Raw genomic sequence first — 20,077 nt, forward strand, 5'->3', positions numbered from 1 at the left:
CCATAGTACTCAGGGCATGATAATGTATCACCGTTCAGCGATTAAGAATGGAGCGTTTCTCTCGCACGCGCAACGAGTTTAATGTGGAAACTTTTTGGGGTCACAAAGTGCTACAAGTACGTCTTAGTGTTACTAATTTTCCTTAGTAAGCCCCTAATTCCAGACAGCGTTCTTCGGAGATTCAGTCACCCATACTCGCTTCTTTGTGTTCTTTTGTAAGAAATAACTATCTTTTCATATAGCACTAGCGTAGTGTTTACATTCTAGCATATCAAAGCCACTTGATCTCCAAGTGGGCACTACCAGGAAAGAGTATGTTTCCGCCATGTTGGCAGTTGCAAAAGCTATCTTTTAGTATAGACCTAACGTAGAATATACAATATAGCACATCAAAGCCACTGCGTCTCAAAGTGGGCACTTCCAGAAAAGAGCATGTTTCCGCCACCTTGGCAGTGGCAAAAGCTCGCTTCACCTCTGCTGGCATGGGATTGCGGCAATTTCCACTCCAGTTTTTTTTTCTTTAATCCTCCTTGGGGAAATCGAAGAAATCGACCAAGAAGTGTTGGCGGGTGTACTTCCTGATACAGAAAAATTTTTAGCCACAAGGTTTTTTTATTGTTTTTATTTAATATTCCTTTATCAACTGCTCACGTTCACTTGTTAAGTGACCCCCGAGCCGGCGCCTCTTGTTTTCAGAGCAGAGACTGTCATGCTGTTATCTCTTTGCCCGGACGGCTTCGGTATCTCGAAACTGCAACATAGCACAAAGTCGACGGACGTCATGCCACCATCGTTGTCGAAATGTCCGCAGTAGTTGGGAGCAGAGAAAAGGGTCACCAGCTGGCGTTTGGAAAAGAACTCATAGCCATTTTCAACAACCTGGTGAGCTCTGCATATTAGGTCGAGGTCATGTCTGGTGAAAAACCTTGACACGACGTCTGCCCCAAAGGTGCACGAGACACCGCGGTTGTTCTCGTCTAAGCCTTGGATGTTTTTCTAGGGATCCAATCAGAGCAAGTCACAGAAAAGGCCTGTTTCTGGAACGTGTTTGTCTCATCATGCGCCTTATCTGTTCCATTGACTGGAGGTCAGGGGACGGCTCGCCATGGCAGCAGAAGAATTTATCGTTGATGATGATGGCGATGGGCAGGCAGTTAAAACAGTCGGTGAACGTCTTCCACAGCTTGATGTTGTAGCGGTGCTTGCACTCGTCGTTGAACCCGTAGATGCGGTTGATGGACGCGCACTCGTGGTTGTCCCGAAGAAGAAAGAAGTTTTCGGGGTACTTAACCTTGTAGGCTAGAAACAGGCAAATGGTCTCCAGCGACTGCTGGCCACGGTAAACGTAGTCGCCCAGGAAAAGGTATTTCGCCTCAGAAGGAAAGCCGCCACGTTCAAGGAGCCGGATAAGGTCTGTATACTGACCGGGGATATCGCCGCAATCTTTGAGAGGCGCCTCGAGCTCAAGCAGGTTTCGCTGCCTCATGAAGATCGCCCGCGACTTTAGGCTGAGGCCAAGAATCTCCGTCTCTGTAAGCGGCAGAGTCTTTCCCAGGCGGCATCCCATGGCTTCTAAGAGACGGGAAATAATGCTCTCCACGTTCAGATCTCCCTCCGCCATTTTCTCGACGTGATGTTTTATTATATAAATGGCATGTACCCACTTTGGGGGATTGGCCAAGAATGCAATGTTAGGGCAGTTGAATGTTGTTTTAAGTAAGTTGTCAAATAGAAAACCAAAAAGAAAGAAATTAAATGACAATACTACGTAAAATATTCGTTTATATACAAGTATTAGCTTTTGAGCTTGTATTTCAGACTTCTGATCAAGAAAAATTTTGAAAACCTGGATGTTAACCTAATGAAATGAGGAATATTATTAAAAAGCTAATTAAAAATGTACTCGTTTAGTAGTTATGATTAAATTACACACGGCATCAAAGCAACCCCTGCGGCAATATCCCAAGCCTGAGGCACCGAAGCTTACATTTTCTTCCGATAAGGTCAAGCCTAATTTTTTGAAAGGAGTTTTAGAAGTTGAGTTCTAACACGAGAGTATTTTACACATCGCAAAAAGTAATGTGCACCTTTTTCGAGTTACCCGCAGAATAGTCAGAGGGTTGACACTGTCAGAGCAGCCCTGTGCTAGTAAAAGTTTAATGGTAGCACACGATATTGAAATCTGGTGATAGTCACTTCTGATTGTAGAGAATGACTCGACTGCTATTTCTGTGGATATTTTAGGTGATTATATTCTGTCCACGTGGTTATTGCTTCAATCCTACCTTGCTAAACTTAGACTTCTATACATGATTGCAATGAGGTTGTCTACGAACGGGAAAACCAGGACTTTTGGAATATCTAGCGATGAGTGGGGTAATTGATTGATTTGTGGGGTTTAACGTCCCAAAACCACCATTTGATTATGAGAGACGCCGTAGTGGAGGACTCCGGAAATTTTGACCACCTGGGGTTCTTTAACGTGCACCCAAATCTGAGTACACGGGCCTACAACATTTCCGCCTCCATCGGAAATGCAGCCGCCGCAGCCGGGAATCGAACCCGCGACCTGCGGGTCGGCAGCCGAGTGCCTTAGCCACTAGACCACTGCGGCGGGGCGATGAGTGGGGTAAGGTGTAGGCCATTTCATTCATTGTTAACCCAGAATGACCTGGGACCAATACTAATATCAGGTAATTCAGCTGAGAATGGACTAAACATAGGAACGTCGTGATGGCACAAGAGGTATCCCTTCTTCTTCTTCTTCTGTTGTCATGTCTCTTATCCAATGCAGTAAATTGGCAAAGTGTTTTGTGAGATCTTTTTTTGTTTCTCGGCATTACATCTCGTATGAGATAAGGATAGGTATAACAGCAAATTTATTTACTGAATGATAATATTTAAATATCAAGGATGAATAATTTAGCTCAATATCATTTTAGTGTCACGTTAAAATGTTGTTTTCTTCACCGATTATGATTATGATAAGTAAGTCTCTCAGACATGTCTCATACCCATTCGCGGGATTGGGTAAAAATGTACTGTACGATTTAATGAAAACATTTAGGTACATATTTTGATTATCAAGATAAAAATGACATACGTAAAAGCAGAAATGGTGCAATATTTGTTTTTCTAGCATTCAGACAAGACAGTATAGATGTTATAATGATGACAATTGAACTTCAATAAAGATAATAATATTATGTATAATATCAAAAAGCTCTTTTTATGTCACAATACTGCTGCTATATTTTTAACATAGAGATAAACTTTTGAATTTTTTTTGTTTCGTTTTGTGAAGGTAGGCACAAACGGCATCAAAATCCTTCTTGTTGCTTAAGCCCAAAGCCGAAGCATCGAAAAAAAGCCCATTGTCATTTCTCAAAACAATCCCGAGCTTAGCTTTTCGCATTACAAGACCTCTTTTTATTACTATTCTGTACCGGTGACATGACAATAAACAATATTCTAATTGTTTCGGTTTATAAAATAAGTTGCATTAAGAAGATTGAGCCGACCGTAAATTTTTCTTTTTTATCTCATTTGTCTCTTTTCCTTTCTGTTTATACCTGTTGCCTAACGCATCAGAGTTATGCATGCTCTGCCGGATGACGTGGCACACTTTTCCTGGAAGCGAACCTAAAGAGGAAAAAGATGATGATGAAGAGAGTGTGGGCTGATCCCCTATGATAATTTTCTACTTACAACACTTAATGAACCTCATGCATAACCAATCTTTTAAAACTCTATTCTGCTATAGAAATGGCAGATCCCACGTACATTGGGAATTGATGACATGCGAAGCGTAAATAAGGAGGATTAATATGACATTTTAAACAACGATAACGTTATGAGGCACACCGATGTAGCACAAACTGAACACAAGTAGAAATGTTATGCTAACTCACGTATAGAGAGATAAGATGCAAGTACGTTGCTTATTGTTGCGTAAAATGGCACCACTAACGTTTGCAATGCCAGCACTAGCAGTGGGAAGCATGTAAATTATACCATAGATGACTTCCATGTAATGTTATCATGCGTTCACCTGGCATTTGGGTCCGTGGTCAACTCACGTTGCGTAATGCCAAATTTAATATATGTGAAGCTACCGAAATGGCCGCGATCGTGCTATGAGTGCCGCAGGTAGTCATGTTTTACATGACACGCATATTATGATTAACAGGTTTGGGCATGACATTTGCCTTTGTCCTCCATTTGCGTCACGTAATACCAAATTTGATATATGTGAAGCTTGTGAAGCGGCTGCCGGCGAATCGTGAGTGTGGCATATAGTGATGTTACATAACACGCATGTCATTATTATTATGTTTGTACCCGTCACATACATTCATCTTTCGTACTAAATTTGGTATATGTGAAGCCAGCGAAACTGCTGTCAGCGCGCTATGCACGTACATGTAGTCATCTTTTACATGACACGCATGTCATGACTGTCATGTTTGAAAATGTCATTTACCTTCGTCGTTCATTCGCGTCACATAATAGTGACTTTGTTATAAGGGAAGCTAGCAAAACGGCCGTGGGCGCGCTATGAGCGTATCATATAGTCAATTTCTTTCATGACACACACGTCCTAGTTTTCACGTTAGGGGCTGTCACTTATGTTCACGATGTAGACATGTCATACTATGCCCGTTTTTTTAATATGTCATGTGAACGAAAACACCGCAAGAGAAGCTGGACGATGAGATCCAAATTATGTCATTTATGGCAGACGTGTCATGATTATCACGTTGTGACTAGTCACTTATGCTCGTTATACAGTAATGGATGGATGGTAGGATGGATGGATGAATGAATAAATAAATGGATGGACGGATGGACGTTTTCTAAACGTTGTCTTTTTTTTTATCTAGAGCCATTATAAATCTAAAAAAAGCCGTTTCCATATATGGGAATTGTGTCAACTACGCCTTGTTGTATTGCCAGACTCGTCAACTGTTGCACGTGCAAGACATTGACAGCCTCTTTGTTCCTTTCGACATCTTTCACGTTCGACAGTTTACGAGTATGGAAAACCAACAAGGCCTAGTCGACAACCTTTTCTTATATGGTAAGGGCTTTTTTAAATTTTTTATTGCAACTACTGCAAAAAAAGAAAACGTTTAGACAACGTTTAAACGTCGTCTGGTGAGAGTTCCTTTAGATAAAAGCAAAAAGAAAATTAGCACAGCTTTCGGACGGTCAGATTGCCATCTAGGGCCGTACAATGTCTTGACCAAGACGTCTATTAGCACTTTTTACATGATGTTCAAGACATTTATTAGACGTGAACTAGCTTCTTTTGCGTTTCATGAGTAGGGCACGGGGTTTTGCTGAAACTGTAAGAGCTGCACACACCGAAAGTGAATCTGTGGTGCAAATATATAAAATTCCTAATCCGCATGGAGGCGTTCTGTCGGTGACGTCAAAAGTAGGCGGTCCGCAGTGGTCGCGAGGACGAGGGAAAGCGAACAGCCGATGAGGGAAATGGAGGCTTGCGTCATTTTGACGTCGGCTTAGAACCGTGTAGCAAAGTGAAAAGTGTTTGTAACGTGTTGAAAAATGTTTAACTATTATTGCTCACTATAAAATTCTGTTGGTACTAGTGTTCAAACGTTGAATAAGGATTATGGCACAATCCAAACGTATTTTTTCTGGCATTGTTTTAAAACGACGCTGAATTTAGTGATACGTTCAGTAGTGCCGCTAAGTACAATCCTGTTTCAAGCAGTTACTGTTCCCATATCTCAACCACCAAACGGCGCAACTTTCGAAGTCGTTGACTCAGTCGAGCGCAGTCATGGTGGAGGGCAACGGCACCGCTAGCCACCAGCAGCAGCTGCTCATCCGCGTTTCCGAGGGTCAGCGCGCGCTGGTGCTCGCCTTTGTGACTGAACATCCGCACTCGTGGCGAAAGCCATTGAGCTGCAGCACAGCGTCACGGTCGCCGACCGGTGGCGGCTGTGGCAAGAGCTCAGTGACGCGCTGAACCTTGAAGACCCTGCGCAGAAAAACGTAGATGTGTGGCAGGTTTGGTGGTGCAGGTAGGTGCACGAGGCCCGCCGTGACGCCGCCGCCATTAAGGAGGCACAAACTTGAGTGACCGTCGAATGTGCGGGTGATTTGTTCTTTGATATTGGTGTATATTTCCAGAGGAACTGGAGTGGGTCGTCTGCCAGGCTTCCGTGCTCGCTTTTTACAGCTAACCGGGCTGAAACGCTTCGGTGGCGTCTTCGCTTGCCTCAACTATCGACAGGTAAGCACTCTGCCGCAGCAGTATCACGGATTTCTGAGCGGTGTCATGAGAGAGTTTGCCCATATTTGTAAAGGGTGCGTTTAGGGAAACCTTGTTGAACAGGAAGATAGCGCAAGAGAAAGAATTCAAAAGCAGGTAGGTTTATCAACTAAAATGATAGGTTGCAGTCCTTGCAGTAAAAGGTGTGGCGTATTTATTTATCATAACAGACGTGCAGTGCTTGCACTAAAATGGTAATACATGATATCATTGACTTCTGAATAGGTGCACAACATTTCCCCAAATGTTTCGTACGTAAGGTTGTAAAATAGCCAAAGTAATGAATGGCCACTTTCTGAAGGGTCACACTCGCGACACTTTCCAGCAGGCGGGTGTTCCCGCTCCTGCAGTGGAGGTGGAAGCCACTGACGCGGCTGCAGGTGGCAGTGACACAGTGACACGTAAGCATCTGAGAACTTAGTGTTTTATTCATTATGGGACGTATGTGCCCCAGTTCATGCACTTTTAATATATACTCCACTGAAGGCCCCCCAAGTGACCCTGAAAGCCCGCCCGCTGCACCGGGTAAGTTATTGATCATCAAAGTGTTTAAAGAAAATAACCTCTCGTATGTTATTCAAGTTTCCCAATTATCCACAACATGGCCATACACTTAAAGCCTACCACAGCATGCGTTGACAAAAATGCTGAATGTTTTCAGTGTCTCAGCCTCCTGTGGGCTTCGCCACCGACAGAGGCCACGGCGCGCCGACACCTTGTGTCGGGTGTCTTCGCAGTGCGACCGGAGCCCCGAGCAGAACGAGCAGTTGCTTGATGTGAATTGACCCTTTGTTTACAATTTACATAAAGGGGGTGAACATTCTTTATGCTCTGTTATGATGACTGAAACCAACTTGGGCCGTAAATAAGAACTATGCATTGTATTGAGGGAACAGTATCTGACATCTGCAATGATAAACTGTCGGAAAAAAGGTTGGTTAGGCCTGAAAAGAGCTGTTTGATGATAAGAGATGCATTTGAGGAGATGAATGAAGAGTAGTTTCAGCAAACGTTTGTTGATCCAAACGAAGAGGGCATAGCTTGTACACGAAGCTTCACACGTTCAAAGGATGCCACCAGACCAGTGGGTTTTCAACTGAGGGGGAATTTTCGTGCACGTTGCAATTCTTGGCAGCAGCTGCTTCGAGCCACGAGATGGTCGAGAGTTCATCAGCAGCTCATGCAAACAATTCCATCATAATGATTAATAGCAGGTGCTGCGGGGGATCAAAAGGTCAGCCACCCGCATCGCTTCCTCGGTACGGCATATGGCAGCAGAACAAGAGTGGGCGGCAGCAGTGCAGGAAAGCATCCTGCAGGCGGTCCAATCCTTGGCCCGGGCCATGGCTGAGGGCCCTCTGCGGGAAAGAGATGCAAAGTTAATTTTAACTTTTCATCGGGTTTGCAATGTTTCAATTTTTTAGCATACATTATTGGTTTGCTGGTTTTGATATGTTTACGTGTTGCTGTCCAAGTTCAATTTTATACGTTGTTTGTTTGCATTTATTACATATTACTAGCTTTAGGATAGCATTCACTTTGTACAAGGAGTACAGCATTTTTTTCTTCACAAGCCTTTCATCTGCTTTGATGTTGGATATATGCGTTTCTCAGTTTATGTTCGAACTGCTCCTGAGGCAGCGTCTCCACTACCCCCCCCCCCCCCCATCTTAAAGGTGTCTAGTCATTCACATGGAGACCGCGAGCGTATAGTTGACATTTTTGTGAATGTCTTTAGAACTGTGATAATCGTGTTGCTTCACTGTTCACTAGCTCACTGCGCTTTTTATGCAGCATTACTACATAGTCTTGGACTGTGATATCTTCTAGCCTCACACTGTTTCGCAGCTCGCTGCATTTTTTATGAAGCATGTTTACCTGCCGAAAATTGCTTCACTGTGATAATATCATTTCAGCGCAATCAGGCTAAGGTAAAACAACTACAATCAAGTCTTTTTTGAGATCACTAAACTAGTAAGGGGGTATGTTGCACAGTTTCACAAATGAAAATGGTCATCATCGCAGCAACATGGCAGCGACTGTTTTCATCTTGCTTTCATTGTAAATTAATCAGAGCAGGAATCAATTTTTACAATGTTGGGGACAGCAAACAAGAAGCCGTCACGGCATTGTGCTCGGCAAGCCTAGCGTGTACAATAGAATGCTTGTAGTGAATCACTATGAGAAAAGACGGATCTATGTATCATGCGTTCTTGCAACATGGTTCTAATATAACTGCAATTTTTATGCGTTTTCGTGAAAGAAGTTGTGTGACGTTGCTGCATTGTTCCCACAATTTTTGATGGCAACATTCAGCACAGAGTGCCGCTCATATATGCTTGCTCCTATCTAGTCTGTTGTGACTGTGATCACTGATATGAAAAAGGGTGTTTCCGTTGCCTATTTCATGTGACATTTAAAAAAATTGGAGCATTTTCACATTGCCACCATGCATCATGTTGAAGCACGAGTAAGTACATTATGTATTCAAATGTGGCAAAACACGGCCCTGTCATGCCTAGGTGCACTTGAAATAGTATGAATAAATTATGTGTGTGATATGACAGCTTACCGTTCCTGTGTACTTCAAGAAATGCCCACGACAGCGCTGCACTGCTGCTGTCCTATGAGCAGCACGTTGCGCGTTGTGAGCGTATGGCTCTCTCCTGGCTCCCCATCGTCATCCTCAGCTGGTGGCATATCCCCAACATACTCAACCAAGGTCCAGTCCCCCACGTCCAACGCAAAGTTGTGGAGAGCAACGCAAGCATAAATGATTCGCGCTGCTCGATCGGGGTTGTAGAGCATCGTTCGAAAGCGCTGCAAGCAGCGGAACTTGCTCTTCAACACTCCGATACATCTTTCCACAACATTGCGCATGGATGCGTGCTCCTTGTTGTATCGGCCTTCGGAAGTGTTGCCTGGGTGACTGCCAGGGACTGGAATGAGGAGCCACGGCTCGACGGGATACCCTGCGTCTCCTGCAATAGAGAAATGACGGCTGAGTGCTATACCCCAGTTAGTTCACATTAGTACTTACCAAGCAAGTATTCGACAGGTTTCAGCTGTGCAGCTAGGCGTGCACGCAGAGGGTTGTGTGTCAAACCCAGAAGTCGTGGCACGAACCTGGGAATTGTGGGCCCACGACAAGGATGCGCAGTGGCGCGTTGCACACCTGCAATGAGTGATACAAAATAGTACTACATTTATGCTCCAAATAAATCCCCTTTTGCTACGCATATGCCAGAAACAATAGATACTAGTACAGTTATTGGTACAGGCAGTTTCACCGAGATGGGAACACAGGGACAGGGTGTAGCAACAGAGGAGAGAAGGGGGCTGGGACCATTCCCCTGTACACATGGCTACGACTTCCATTGAATGATAATAAGTGAAAACCTACGCCATGCTGTAGGGAAAGAACACTGGTAAATACCACAGCTAGCCCATGCAATTGTGGTTGTCGGTACTTTCGTGTTTGAAATACTTTCCTATAGTTTATTTAATTCTGCTACAACTGCAGCCCATATTCTGATTACCTTCAAAATGCACAATTCCATTGCGCATGCATGGCAGAAAAAAAACACAAAAAACGACAACTGGCTCACTCGCACAAACACTTGCCATTTATGATAACCGAGGCAATGCGAGCCACTAAATAGCACGCACCCATTTCTCCGCAGGTTCCCTGTTATTCTTTGAACTAGTACTTTATCCAGCTCCGACGTCAAAACTGAACAACTACTGCGATGGGCGATAAAAAAAGGATCATAACGGTACTTACGATCATGACGTTCAGGGCATAATAGCTCTTTCTGGACATGAAGATCGCCGTGTCAGCCAGGCTGTATCCCTCTGGCTTGCGAATGGCAACCAACGTGCCGTCGACACACGCCAGCACGCCTTAGATGCAACCACGTCGCGCAAACTCCGCTTTAGCCTCAACCTTGCCAACTGTGGTCAGTGGGAAGTCCACCACCCTTTTCCTAGCAGCCGCGGTGGTGATCGCCTCAGGCACCTCGTGGATGATGTTGCTCACCGCCAGCTGAGACATTCCGATGTGTTCCTCGCGACCAATGCTCCTATGGAAGCTACCAGTGGCGAAAAATCGCAGCACGCACAACACCTTCCTCTCTGTGGAAAGGCCACTGGCTCGCTGGCATCCGGTGATAGGGTCATGTTTGTCGCACAAGCTACGCACTGTTCGTTTGGACAGACGAAAATATTGTCGGAAATCTTCTTTGCTGAACTCTTCAAATGCATCTCTTACCTCGCGTCGTCGCCTCTGCTCTGCTACAGCTGCCGCACAGGCGAGACGAAGAACCGTGGAAGTGGGAAACGTCATGTTGTCTAAGTGCCCGGGTGCTGAAAAGTCACGAAGCCCTTACATTTCAATCCAATCCAGGCCACCTTGCAGCCATTTCAATCCATCCGGCTCCTTTCGGACGGTCTCTCCGACCATTCCTTCGACTTCCTCCAAAACCCGGAGAAAAACAGTCACGTGACAACCCAGCCCACGTCACATAGTACGTCACAGAATTCGTCACAGCTCGAATGAGCCAATCGCGTGTGACTCAATGGAACAGACCGCCTTTGTCCGGATTTGGAATTGGTATATAGTCGCATCTCACTCAAGATGATTGTGCCGAATTTGTTCGAAGGAAGGTTTCGAAGTAAAAAAATATTAGCATTTTCTTTGTTCCCAGAAGCATCTGTGACTGCTACTTTATTTGTTTCTCCCAGGTAATCTTTTATTGTATAGTGTTGAGAAAGTCTTAAAGATTCGAACTTCAATTTAGCGAGGGGAGAAATCTTCGTCTTACTCTATGAAAATACTACGGATTTAGTTATAAATTTGAAATACCGTTATTTGTCAACAATACGTTATCCAGTTTTTTTTTAACAAAAATATTCTGAGGGCATTAAAATGTGGCCAATGAGCAAGAAAAAAGGACTTATGATCACTAATAAAGGCGTACTTATCTCTTCTGGTCGGTAAACAATAAACATTTAAAGAGGTTTCAACCATTAGGATGCGGAATTCCAGGGGAATATAAAAAAAATTGCTGGAGTGAAATTGATTGTCCATGAGTGAAGCCGTGCCTACGGCAACAAGGCGCCTGCAGTGGCCATCCTACAAGGGGCATGATAAAGTATCACCGTTCAGCGATTACGAACGATGCGTTTCTCTCGCACGCCCAACAACTTTTTCGGGCAACATGGTTCTCGAAGGGCCTCTTAGTGTTACTAATTTTCCTTAGTAAACCTCTAATTTGAGACAAAGTTCATTAGAAATATTCACCCATACTGTGTATTAATCCTTCGGAAACAACTATCTTTTATAATATAACTAACGTAGCGTTTACATTGTAACATTTCATGGCCACTTGATCTCTAAGTGGGCACTACCAAAAAGAACATGTTTCCGCTATCCTGGCAGTGGCGAATGCTGCCATCACCTCAGCTGGCAAGGCATTGCAGGAATTTCCACTCCAGCAATTTTTCTTTAATCCTCCTTGGTGGAATCCACAAAGAAGTGTTAGCAGGCGAACTTCCTGATACAAAAAAAATTTTAGCCACAAACTTCATTTATTGGTGTTATTTCATAGTCTCCTTTCCCACTGATCACTTGTTTACGGAGCAGAGATCGTCATGCTGGTCACTCTCTGCCCGGACGGTTTCAGTATCTCAAAACTGCAACATAGCACAAAGTCGACGGAATTGCCACCAACCTCTCCTTACATACATTTACTTTTTAAAAAAGTCGACGGACATCATGCCACCAGTGTTGTCGAAATGTCCGCAGTAGTTGGGAGCGGACAAGAGGGTCACCATTGGCACTTGGCAAAGAACTCATAGCCATGTTCAACAATCTGTTGAGTTCTGCATATTAGGTCGAGGTCATGTCTGGTGAGAAACCTGGACACAACATCTGCCCCAAAGGGAACGAGACACCACGGCTGTTCTCGTCCCAGCCCTGGATGATTTTGTCGGGATCCGCCCAAAGCAAGTCACACAAAAGGCCTGTTTCAGGAACGTCTGTTGGTCTCCTGATGCGCCTCATCTGTTCCATCGACTGGAGGTCGGCAGCAATATCTTCTGCTGCCCGTCATGGCAGCAGAACATATTGTCGTTGATGATGGCAGCGATGGGCAGGCAGTTAAAACAGTCGGTAAACGTCTTCCACAGCGGCGCTTGCATTCGTCGTAGAACCCGTAATTGCGGTTGATGGACGCGCACTCGTGGTTGCCCCGAAGAAAAAAGGAATTTTTGGGGTACCTAACCTTGTAGGCTAGCAGCAGGCAAAGGGTCTCCAGTGACTACTGGCCTCGGCCAACATAGTCGCCCAGGAAAATGTAGTTCGCCTCAGGAGGGAAGCCGCCGCGTTTAAAGAGCCGGATAAAGTCTGTATACAGACCATGAATATCGCCGCAAACTTTGAGTGGCGCCTCGATCTCAAGCAGGATAGGCAGGCTCATAAAGGTCTATCGCGACTTAAGGCAGAGGCCGAGAATCTCCGTTTCTGTCAGCGGCACAGCCTTTTCCGGGAGGCATCCCTGGTCTTCTTAGAGGCGGAAAATAATGTTCTCGACGTTCAGATCTCCCTCCGCCATTTTCTCGACGTGATGTTACCTTATCTAAATGGTATGTACCACTTTGTAGGATAGGCCAAGAATGCAACGTTGAGACAGTTGAACGTTGTTTTGAGTAAGCTTTGAAATAAAAAACCAGAAATAATAAAATAGATGGCAATACTACGTAAAAAATTCAATTTAACTACAATGATCATCTTTTGAGCTTGTATTCCCAACTGTCATATAAACTTATTGTGAAAAATTTTGAGAACATAGATATTAACTTAATGAAATGACGAATAATTTTAAATACCATACTGAAAGGGTACTCTTTAAGTAGTTATGAAGAAGTTACACACGGCATCAAAGGCATCCCTGTGACAATATCACAAGCCTAACCCGCCGATCCTTAAAACATTTTCCTCCGATAAGGTCAAGCCTAAATTTGCAAAAGGAGTGTTATGAAGTTGAGTTCTAACGCGAGAATATTTTGAACATGACAAAAAGTAACGTGCACTATATTCGCGTTACCAGCAGAATATGTAGAGGGGTGACACACCTCAAGTTTATATCTCCTCAAGTTTATATCTTGAAGATCAAGATAAAAATCACATACGTTACACGAAAATAGCGCAATATTTGCTTTTCTCACTTTTAGACCAGGCAGTGTAGACGTTATCGTGACGACAAATGAACGTGAATAAAATATAATATTAACAATAATAATGAAATTTTTGTTTATGTCAAAATATTGCTGCTGTATTTTTAACACACAGATAGCCTTTTCAATTTTAATTTCTTTCGTTTTGTGAAGGTGAGCACAAATGACCCCAAAAGCATTCTTGCGGCTAAAGCCCAAAGCCGAAGCACCGAAAAATAGCCAATTGTCTTTTCTCAAGTAAATCCCGAGCTTAGCGATTCGCAAGACAAGAACTAATTTGATTAGTATTCTGTACCAGTGACATGACAAAAAACGATCTTTTAATAATTTAGGTCTGTAAAAGAAGTTGCAATCAGGGGAATAATCCGAACATGAGTTTCTCTTTTTTCTCTCTTTTTCCCTTTTTCTTTCTGTTTATACCTGTTCTCTGGCCCATCAGAGTTATGCATGCAGCGCCGGATAAAGTGGCACACCTTTCGTCGAAGGGAAACCAAAAGAAAAAAAAAAGATGACGATGAAGAGAGTGTGCGCTGATTCATTGTGATGATTTTCTACTTACGAAACAAGGCGAGCCTCAAGCATAATGAATCTTTCAAAACTCTATTCTGCTGTAAAAATTACCAAATCCCACGCACGATGGGTATTGATGACATGCGAAGCGTGAATGAGGAGGGCTGATACGTTACTTTCAATCACCATAACGTTACGAGGCGCACGGATGTAGAACAAACTGAACAAAAGTATAAATGTTTTACCAACTCACGTATAGGTAGATAAGATGCTAGTACGTTACTTATAGTTGCGTAATAATGGCACCACTAACGTTTGCACTACAAGCACTAGCTGTAGTAGGCATGTAAATTCTATCATACATGAATTCAATATAATGTTTATTATGCTTGCACCTGACATTTGTTTTCGTCATCTACTCACGTTGTGTAATACCCAATTTAGTATATGTGAAGCTATCGAAAAGGCCGCGAGCGTGCTATGAGCGCTACAATTAGTCATGTTTCACATGGCACGCATGTCATGATTATCATGACTGGGCGTGTCATTTTTCTTCGCCCTTCATTCGCGTCACGTAATAACAAATCTGATATAAGTGAAGCTAGCGAAACGGCTGCCAGCACATCTTGAGTGCGGCATGTAGTGATGTTCTTACATGACACGCATGTCATAATTATCATGTTTGCACCCGTCACAAACCTTCATCATTCGTACCAAACTTGGTATATGTGAAGCCAGCGAAACTTCTTTTAGCGAGCTATGCACATATATGTAGTCATTTGTTACATGGCACGCATGTCACGACTGTCATCTTTGAAGTGTCATAGTGTCACTTACCTTCGTCACTCTTTCGCGTCACGTAACACTAACTTTGGTATAAGCGAAGCTAACGAAACGGCCGTGAGCACGCTATGAGCCTAGCATGTAGTCATGTTCTTCCATAACACACACGTTCTAGTTTTCACGTTAAGGGCTGTCACCTATACTCGCCATGCAGTCATGTCATAACATACCCGTTTTTCAATATGTCATGTGAACATAAACACCGCCAGAGCAGCTGGACCATGAGATCTAAATCATGTCATTCATGGCATACGTGTCATGATTTTCATGTTATGACTAGGCACTTATGCTCGTTATGCAGTCATGAATGGATGGCTGGACGTATAGATGGATGATTGATGGACGGATGTACGTTTTCTAAACGTTTTCTCTTTTGCTGTATTTGCATTAGAAATTTAAAAAAGAGGCATACTCATATATGAGAAGAGTGTCGACTAGGCCTTGTTGGATTGCGATTCTTGTAAACTGTTGCACGTGCATGACGTAGACAGCCTCTGTGTTCCTTTCTACATCTTTCACGTTCGACAGCTTATGAGTATAGCAAACCAACAAGGCCTATTCGGCAAACTTCTCATATATGATAATGCGTTTTTTAGCTTTTTATTGACACTAGCAAAAAAAAAACGTTTAGACCACGTCTAAACGTCGTCTGGCAAGGCTGTTTTAGATGAAAACTTGTGGGACACTAGCAGAGCTTTTGGACGGTCAGATAGCCGACAATGGCTGTAAAATTTCTTGATCAAGACGTCTATTAGCCCTTTTGACTTGATGTTCAAGACGTTTATTAAACGTGAACTAGCTTTTTGTGTTTCATGAGTAGGGCGCGTGATTTTTGCCTGAAACTGTAATAGCTGCACACACCGAAAGGGAATCTGCTATGATGCTTGTGCTGAATTCGGTCGAAGGAAATTTTCGAAGCACAAAAGTATTACCATTTTATCTTTTCCCAAAAGCCTCTGTGCCTAAACTTTATTTGTTTCTACCAGGTGGTGTTTTATTTTATACTGTTGAAAAACTATAAAAGATTCGAACTCAGATTTGGCCAAGGTGGAGATCTTCATTCTACAGTATGCAAATAGTACGTTTTGAGTGAGAAGTTTGAATTACCGTTTTATTGTCAACATTTATGCTATCTTTTTTTACAAATATTATCTCAGGTGCATAAACACGTGGCGAATGAGCAAGAAAAAAGGATTCGGGATCACCAATAAAGGCGTACCTATTCCTTCTGGTCGTAAACATTCAAATTTTAAAGAGGTTTTAACCATTCCCATTCAGAATTCCAGGGGAATTTTAATAATCACTGGAGGGAAAAAGATTGCCCAGGAGTGATGTCGTGCCTAAGGCAAGATGGCGACTGCCGCTTCAATCTCTTTAGGCCATGATAAAGTATCACCGTTTAACGATTAAGAACGGAGCGTTTCTCTCGCACACCCAAAGAGTTTAATGTGTAAACTTTTTTTGGGCCACAGAGAGCTCTAAGTGCGTCTTAGTGTTACTAATTTTCCTTAGTAAGCCTCTAACTAGAGGCAGAAATCTTTGGATATTCAGTCACCCATACTCTTTTCTGTGTGTTATTTTGTCTTGAACAACTACCTTTTAGTATAGAACTAATGTATATTTTACATTATAGCACATCAAAGCCACTTGGTCTCAAAGTGGGCACTACCAGGAAAGAGTACGTTTCCGCAATCATGGCAGTGGCAAAAGCTGGCTTCAACTCTGCTGGCAAGGCATTGCGGGAATTTACTCTCCAGCATGTTTTCTTTATTCCTGCTTGGTGAAATCCATCAAGAAGTGTTGGCAGGCAAGCTTCCATATACAAAAAACTTTTAGCCACCAACATGTTTTACTGTTTTTTTTTTCATAATCTCATTTATCACTGCTCAGGTTCACTTCTTCAGTGGCCCCCGAGGCGGCGTCACTTGTTGTTCGGTGCAGAGACCGTCCTCCTGGTCACTCTCTGCCCGGACGGTTTCAGTATCACAGAACTGCAACATAGCACAAAGTAGACGGACATCATGGCACCAGCGTTGTCGAAATGTCCGGAGTAGTTGGGAGCAGAAAAGAGGGTCACCAGGTGGCGTTTGGCAAAGAACTCGTAGCCATCTTGTACAACCTGGTGAGCTCTGCAAATTAGGTCGAGGTCAAGTCTGGTGAGAAACATGGACACGACTTTTGCATCAAAGGTGAACGAGACATTGCAACTGTTCTCGTCAAGCCCTTGATGTTTTTGTCGGGATCCGCCCAAAGCAAGTCACACAAAAGGCCTGTTTCAGGAACGTCTGTTGGTCTCCTGATGCGCCTTATCTGTTCCATCGACTGGAGGTCGGGGGAGAGGCAACCATGGCAGCAGAAGATATTGTCGTTGATGATGATGGCGATGGGCAGACAGTTAGAACAGTCGGTGAACGTCTTCCACAGCTTGATGTTGTAGCGGCGCTTGCACTCGTCGTAGAACCCGTAGATGCGTTTGATGGACGCGCACTCGTGGTTGCCCTGAAGAAGGAAGAAGTTTTCTGTGTACTTAACCTTGTAAGCTAGCAGCAGGCAAATGGTTTCCAGCGACTGCTGGTCTTGGTCAACGTAGTCAAACAGGAAAAGGTAGTTTGCCTGATTAGGGAAGCCACCGTGTTTGAGGAGCCGGATGAGGTCTGTACACTGACAGTTAATATCGCCGCAAACTTTGAGTGGTGCCTCGAGCTCAAGCAGGGTTGGCTGGCTCATGAAGATATCCCGTGGCTTAAGGCAGAGGCCGAGAATGTCCGTCTCTGTCAGCGGCACAGTCTTTTCCGGGCGGCATCCCCGGTCTTCTACGAGGCGGAAAATAACACTGTCCACGTTCAGATCTCCCTCCGCCATTTTCTCGACGTGATGTTTTTTTATAATAATGGCACGTACCCAGTTTGGGGGATTGGCCAAAAATGCAACGATGAGATGGTTGAATGTTGTTTTACGTAAGCTATGAAATAAAAAACCAGAAATAATAAAATAAATGGCAATACTACGTAAAATATCCTATTTAACTACATGTATTATCCTTTGAGCTTGTATTACCTTTTGTCATATTAATCTGATGCGAAAAAGTTAGAACACCTTGATGTTAACCTAACGATTTGACGAACAATTTTAAATAGCTTATTAAAAGGTACTCGTTGAGTAGTTATGATGAAATTGCACATGACATCAAAGGTATCCCTGGGACAATAATGCAAGCATGAGGAACCGAAGGTTAAAACATTTTCCTCCAATAAGGTCAAGCCTAATTTTGCAAAAGGAGTTTTCAGAAGTTGAGTTCTAACGCGAGAGTATTTTGAACATGACAAAAAGTAATCCGGACTGTTTTCGAGTTACCCGCACAATTGGCAGAGAGGTGACACAGTCAGTGCAGCCCTGTGCAAGTGAAAATAATTGGTGGGACACGACATCGAAATCTCGTGATAGTCGCTTCTGATTGTAGAGAATGGCTCTACAACGATTTCCATGGATATTTTGGGTGATTTTAATCTGTCCATGCGGGTAATGTTTCCATCCTATCTGTCCTAATAGGTAATCTAATAAACATGATTGAGGGGAAGTGTTCTATCACCGGGAGAACGTGGACTTTGGCAGATCTAGCGATGAGTGGGCTAAGGCGTAAGCCATTTCATTTATTGTTAACCCACAGTGACCTGGGACCCATACTAATATCAGGCAATTCAGCTGAGAAGGGACTAAACATCAACGTCGTGATGGCTTGAGAGGTATCTCTTCTTCTTCTTCTTTTTCTTCTTCTTCTTCTTCTTCTTCTTCTTCTTCTTCTTCGTCTTCTTCTTCTCATGGCTCTTAAACATTGCAAGAAATTGGCCGAGTGTTCCGTGAAGTTTTTGGTGTTTCTTAACATTACTACTCGTAAAAGCTAGGATAGGTAATACAGCAAATTTATTAACTGAATGATAACATTTAATTATCTAGGATGAATTATTTAGCTCAATGTTTTTTATTCTCTCTCCAAAAATTTGTTTTGTTAACCGATTATGATGATGATAAGTATGTATCTCAAACATGGCTCATACCCATTTGCGGTATTGGCTAAGAATATATGTACGAGGTAATGAAAAATTGAAAGTACACATCTTGATGATCAAGATAAAAATGACACACGTAAAAACAAAATTAGGTCAATATTTGGTTTTCTCACTTTTTTACACGACAGTGTAGATGTTATTTTGACGAAAATAACCATGATTAAAAGTAATAATAATAAGAATAATAATAAAAAGTTATGTCAAAATATTGCTGCTATTTTGTTGAAACACAGATAGCTTTTTGATTTTTATTTTTTGTTTCGTTTTGTGAAGGTAAGAACACGTGGCACTAAAGCATTCTTGTGGCTGAAGCCCAAAGCCGAAGCACCGAAAAAAAGCCTATTGTCATTTCCCAAGTTTAGCCCGAGCTTAGCTATTCGCATGACAAGAACTAATTTTATTAGAATTCTGTACCGGTTATATGACAAAAAAACGATATTGAAATGGTTTCGGTTTCTAAAAGAAGTTGCATTATTCGGAATTATCCGATCATGAATTTCTCTTTTCTCTCTTTTTCTGTTTCTTCTTTCTGTTTATACATTTTCTCTCGCCCATCAGTGTTATGCATGCTGCGCGGGATAAAGTGGCTCACCTTTCGTGGAAGCTAACCTAAAAAGGAAATAGATGACGATGAAGAGAGTGTGGGCTGATTCATTAAGATTATTTCCTACTTACGAAACAAGGCGAACCTCAAGCGTAATGAATTCTTCATAACTGTATTCTGCTGTAAAAAATGGCAAATCCCACGTACAATGTGAATCAATGACATGCAAAGCGTGAATGAGGAGGGCTGATATGTCACTTAAAGTCACCATAACGTTACGATGCGCAAGGATGTAGCACAAACTGAACACAAGTAGAAATATTATGCGAACTCACGTATAGATAGATAAGATGCATGTACGTTGCTTATAGTTGCGTAACGATGGCACCACTAACGTTTGCAATACCAGCACTAGCAGTAGTAAGCATGTAAATTATACCGTACATAAGTTCCATGTAATATTATTATGCTTGCATCTGACATTTGTGTTCGTCGTCGACTCGCGTTGCGTAATACCAAATTTAGTATATGTGAAGCTATCGATATGGCCGCGAGCGTGCTATGAGCGCCACA

The 20,077-nt window shown here is 42.9% G+C and overlaps 1 protein-coding gene and 2 pseudogenes across 1 annotated transcript; all 3 read right to left on the minus strand.

The window, feature by feature from the left end:
• Positions 1 to 705: 705 nt before the first annotated feature.
• LOC119160973 (serine/threonine-protein phosphatase PP1-beta catalytic subunit) lies at positions 706 to 1,621 on the minus strand. Its single transcript, XM_037413266.2, is given in 2 exon segments — positions 706 to 1,045; positions 1,047 to 1,621. Coding segments are annotated over 2 exon segments (612 nt in total). The 3' UTR covers positions 706 to 1,008.
• A 10,431-nt stretch (positions 1,622 to 12,052) lies between these two features.
• Positions 12,053 to 12,918, minus strand: LOC142775461 (serine/threonine-protein phosphatase PP1-beta catalytic subunit pseudogene; annotated as a pseudogene).
• Positions 12,919 to 16,785: 3,867 nt separating this feature from the next.
• On the minus strand, positions 16,786 to 17,755 carry LOC142777405 (serine/threonine-protein phosphatase PP1-beta catalytic subunit pseudogene; annotated as a pseudogene).
• Positions 17,756 to 20,077: the final 2,322 nt, after the last annotated feature.

Source organism: Rhipicephalus microplus, chromosome X, assembly GCF_043290135.1.
Source record: "Rhipicephalus microplus isolate Deutch F79 chromosome X, USDA_Rmic, whole genome shotgun sequence".
Classification (NCBI taxonomy): Eukaryota; Metazoa; Arthropoda; class Arachnida; order Ixodida; family Ixodidae; genus Rhipicephalus; species Rhipicephalus microplus.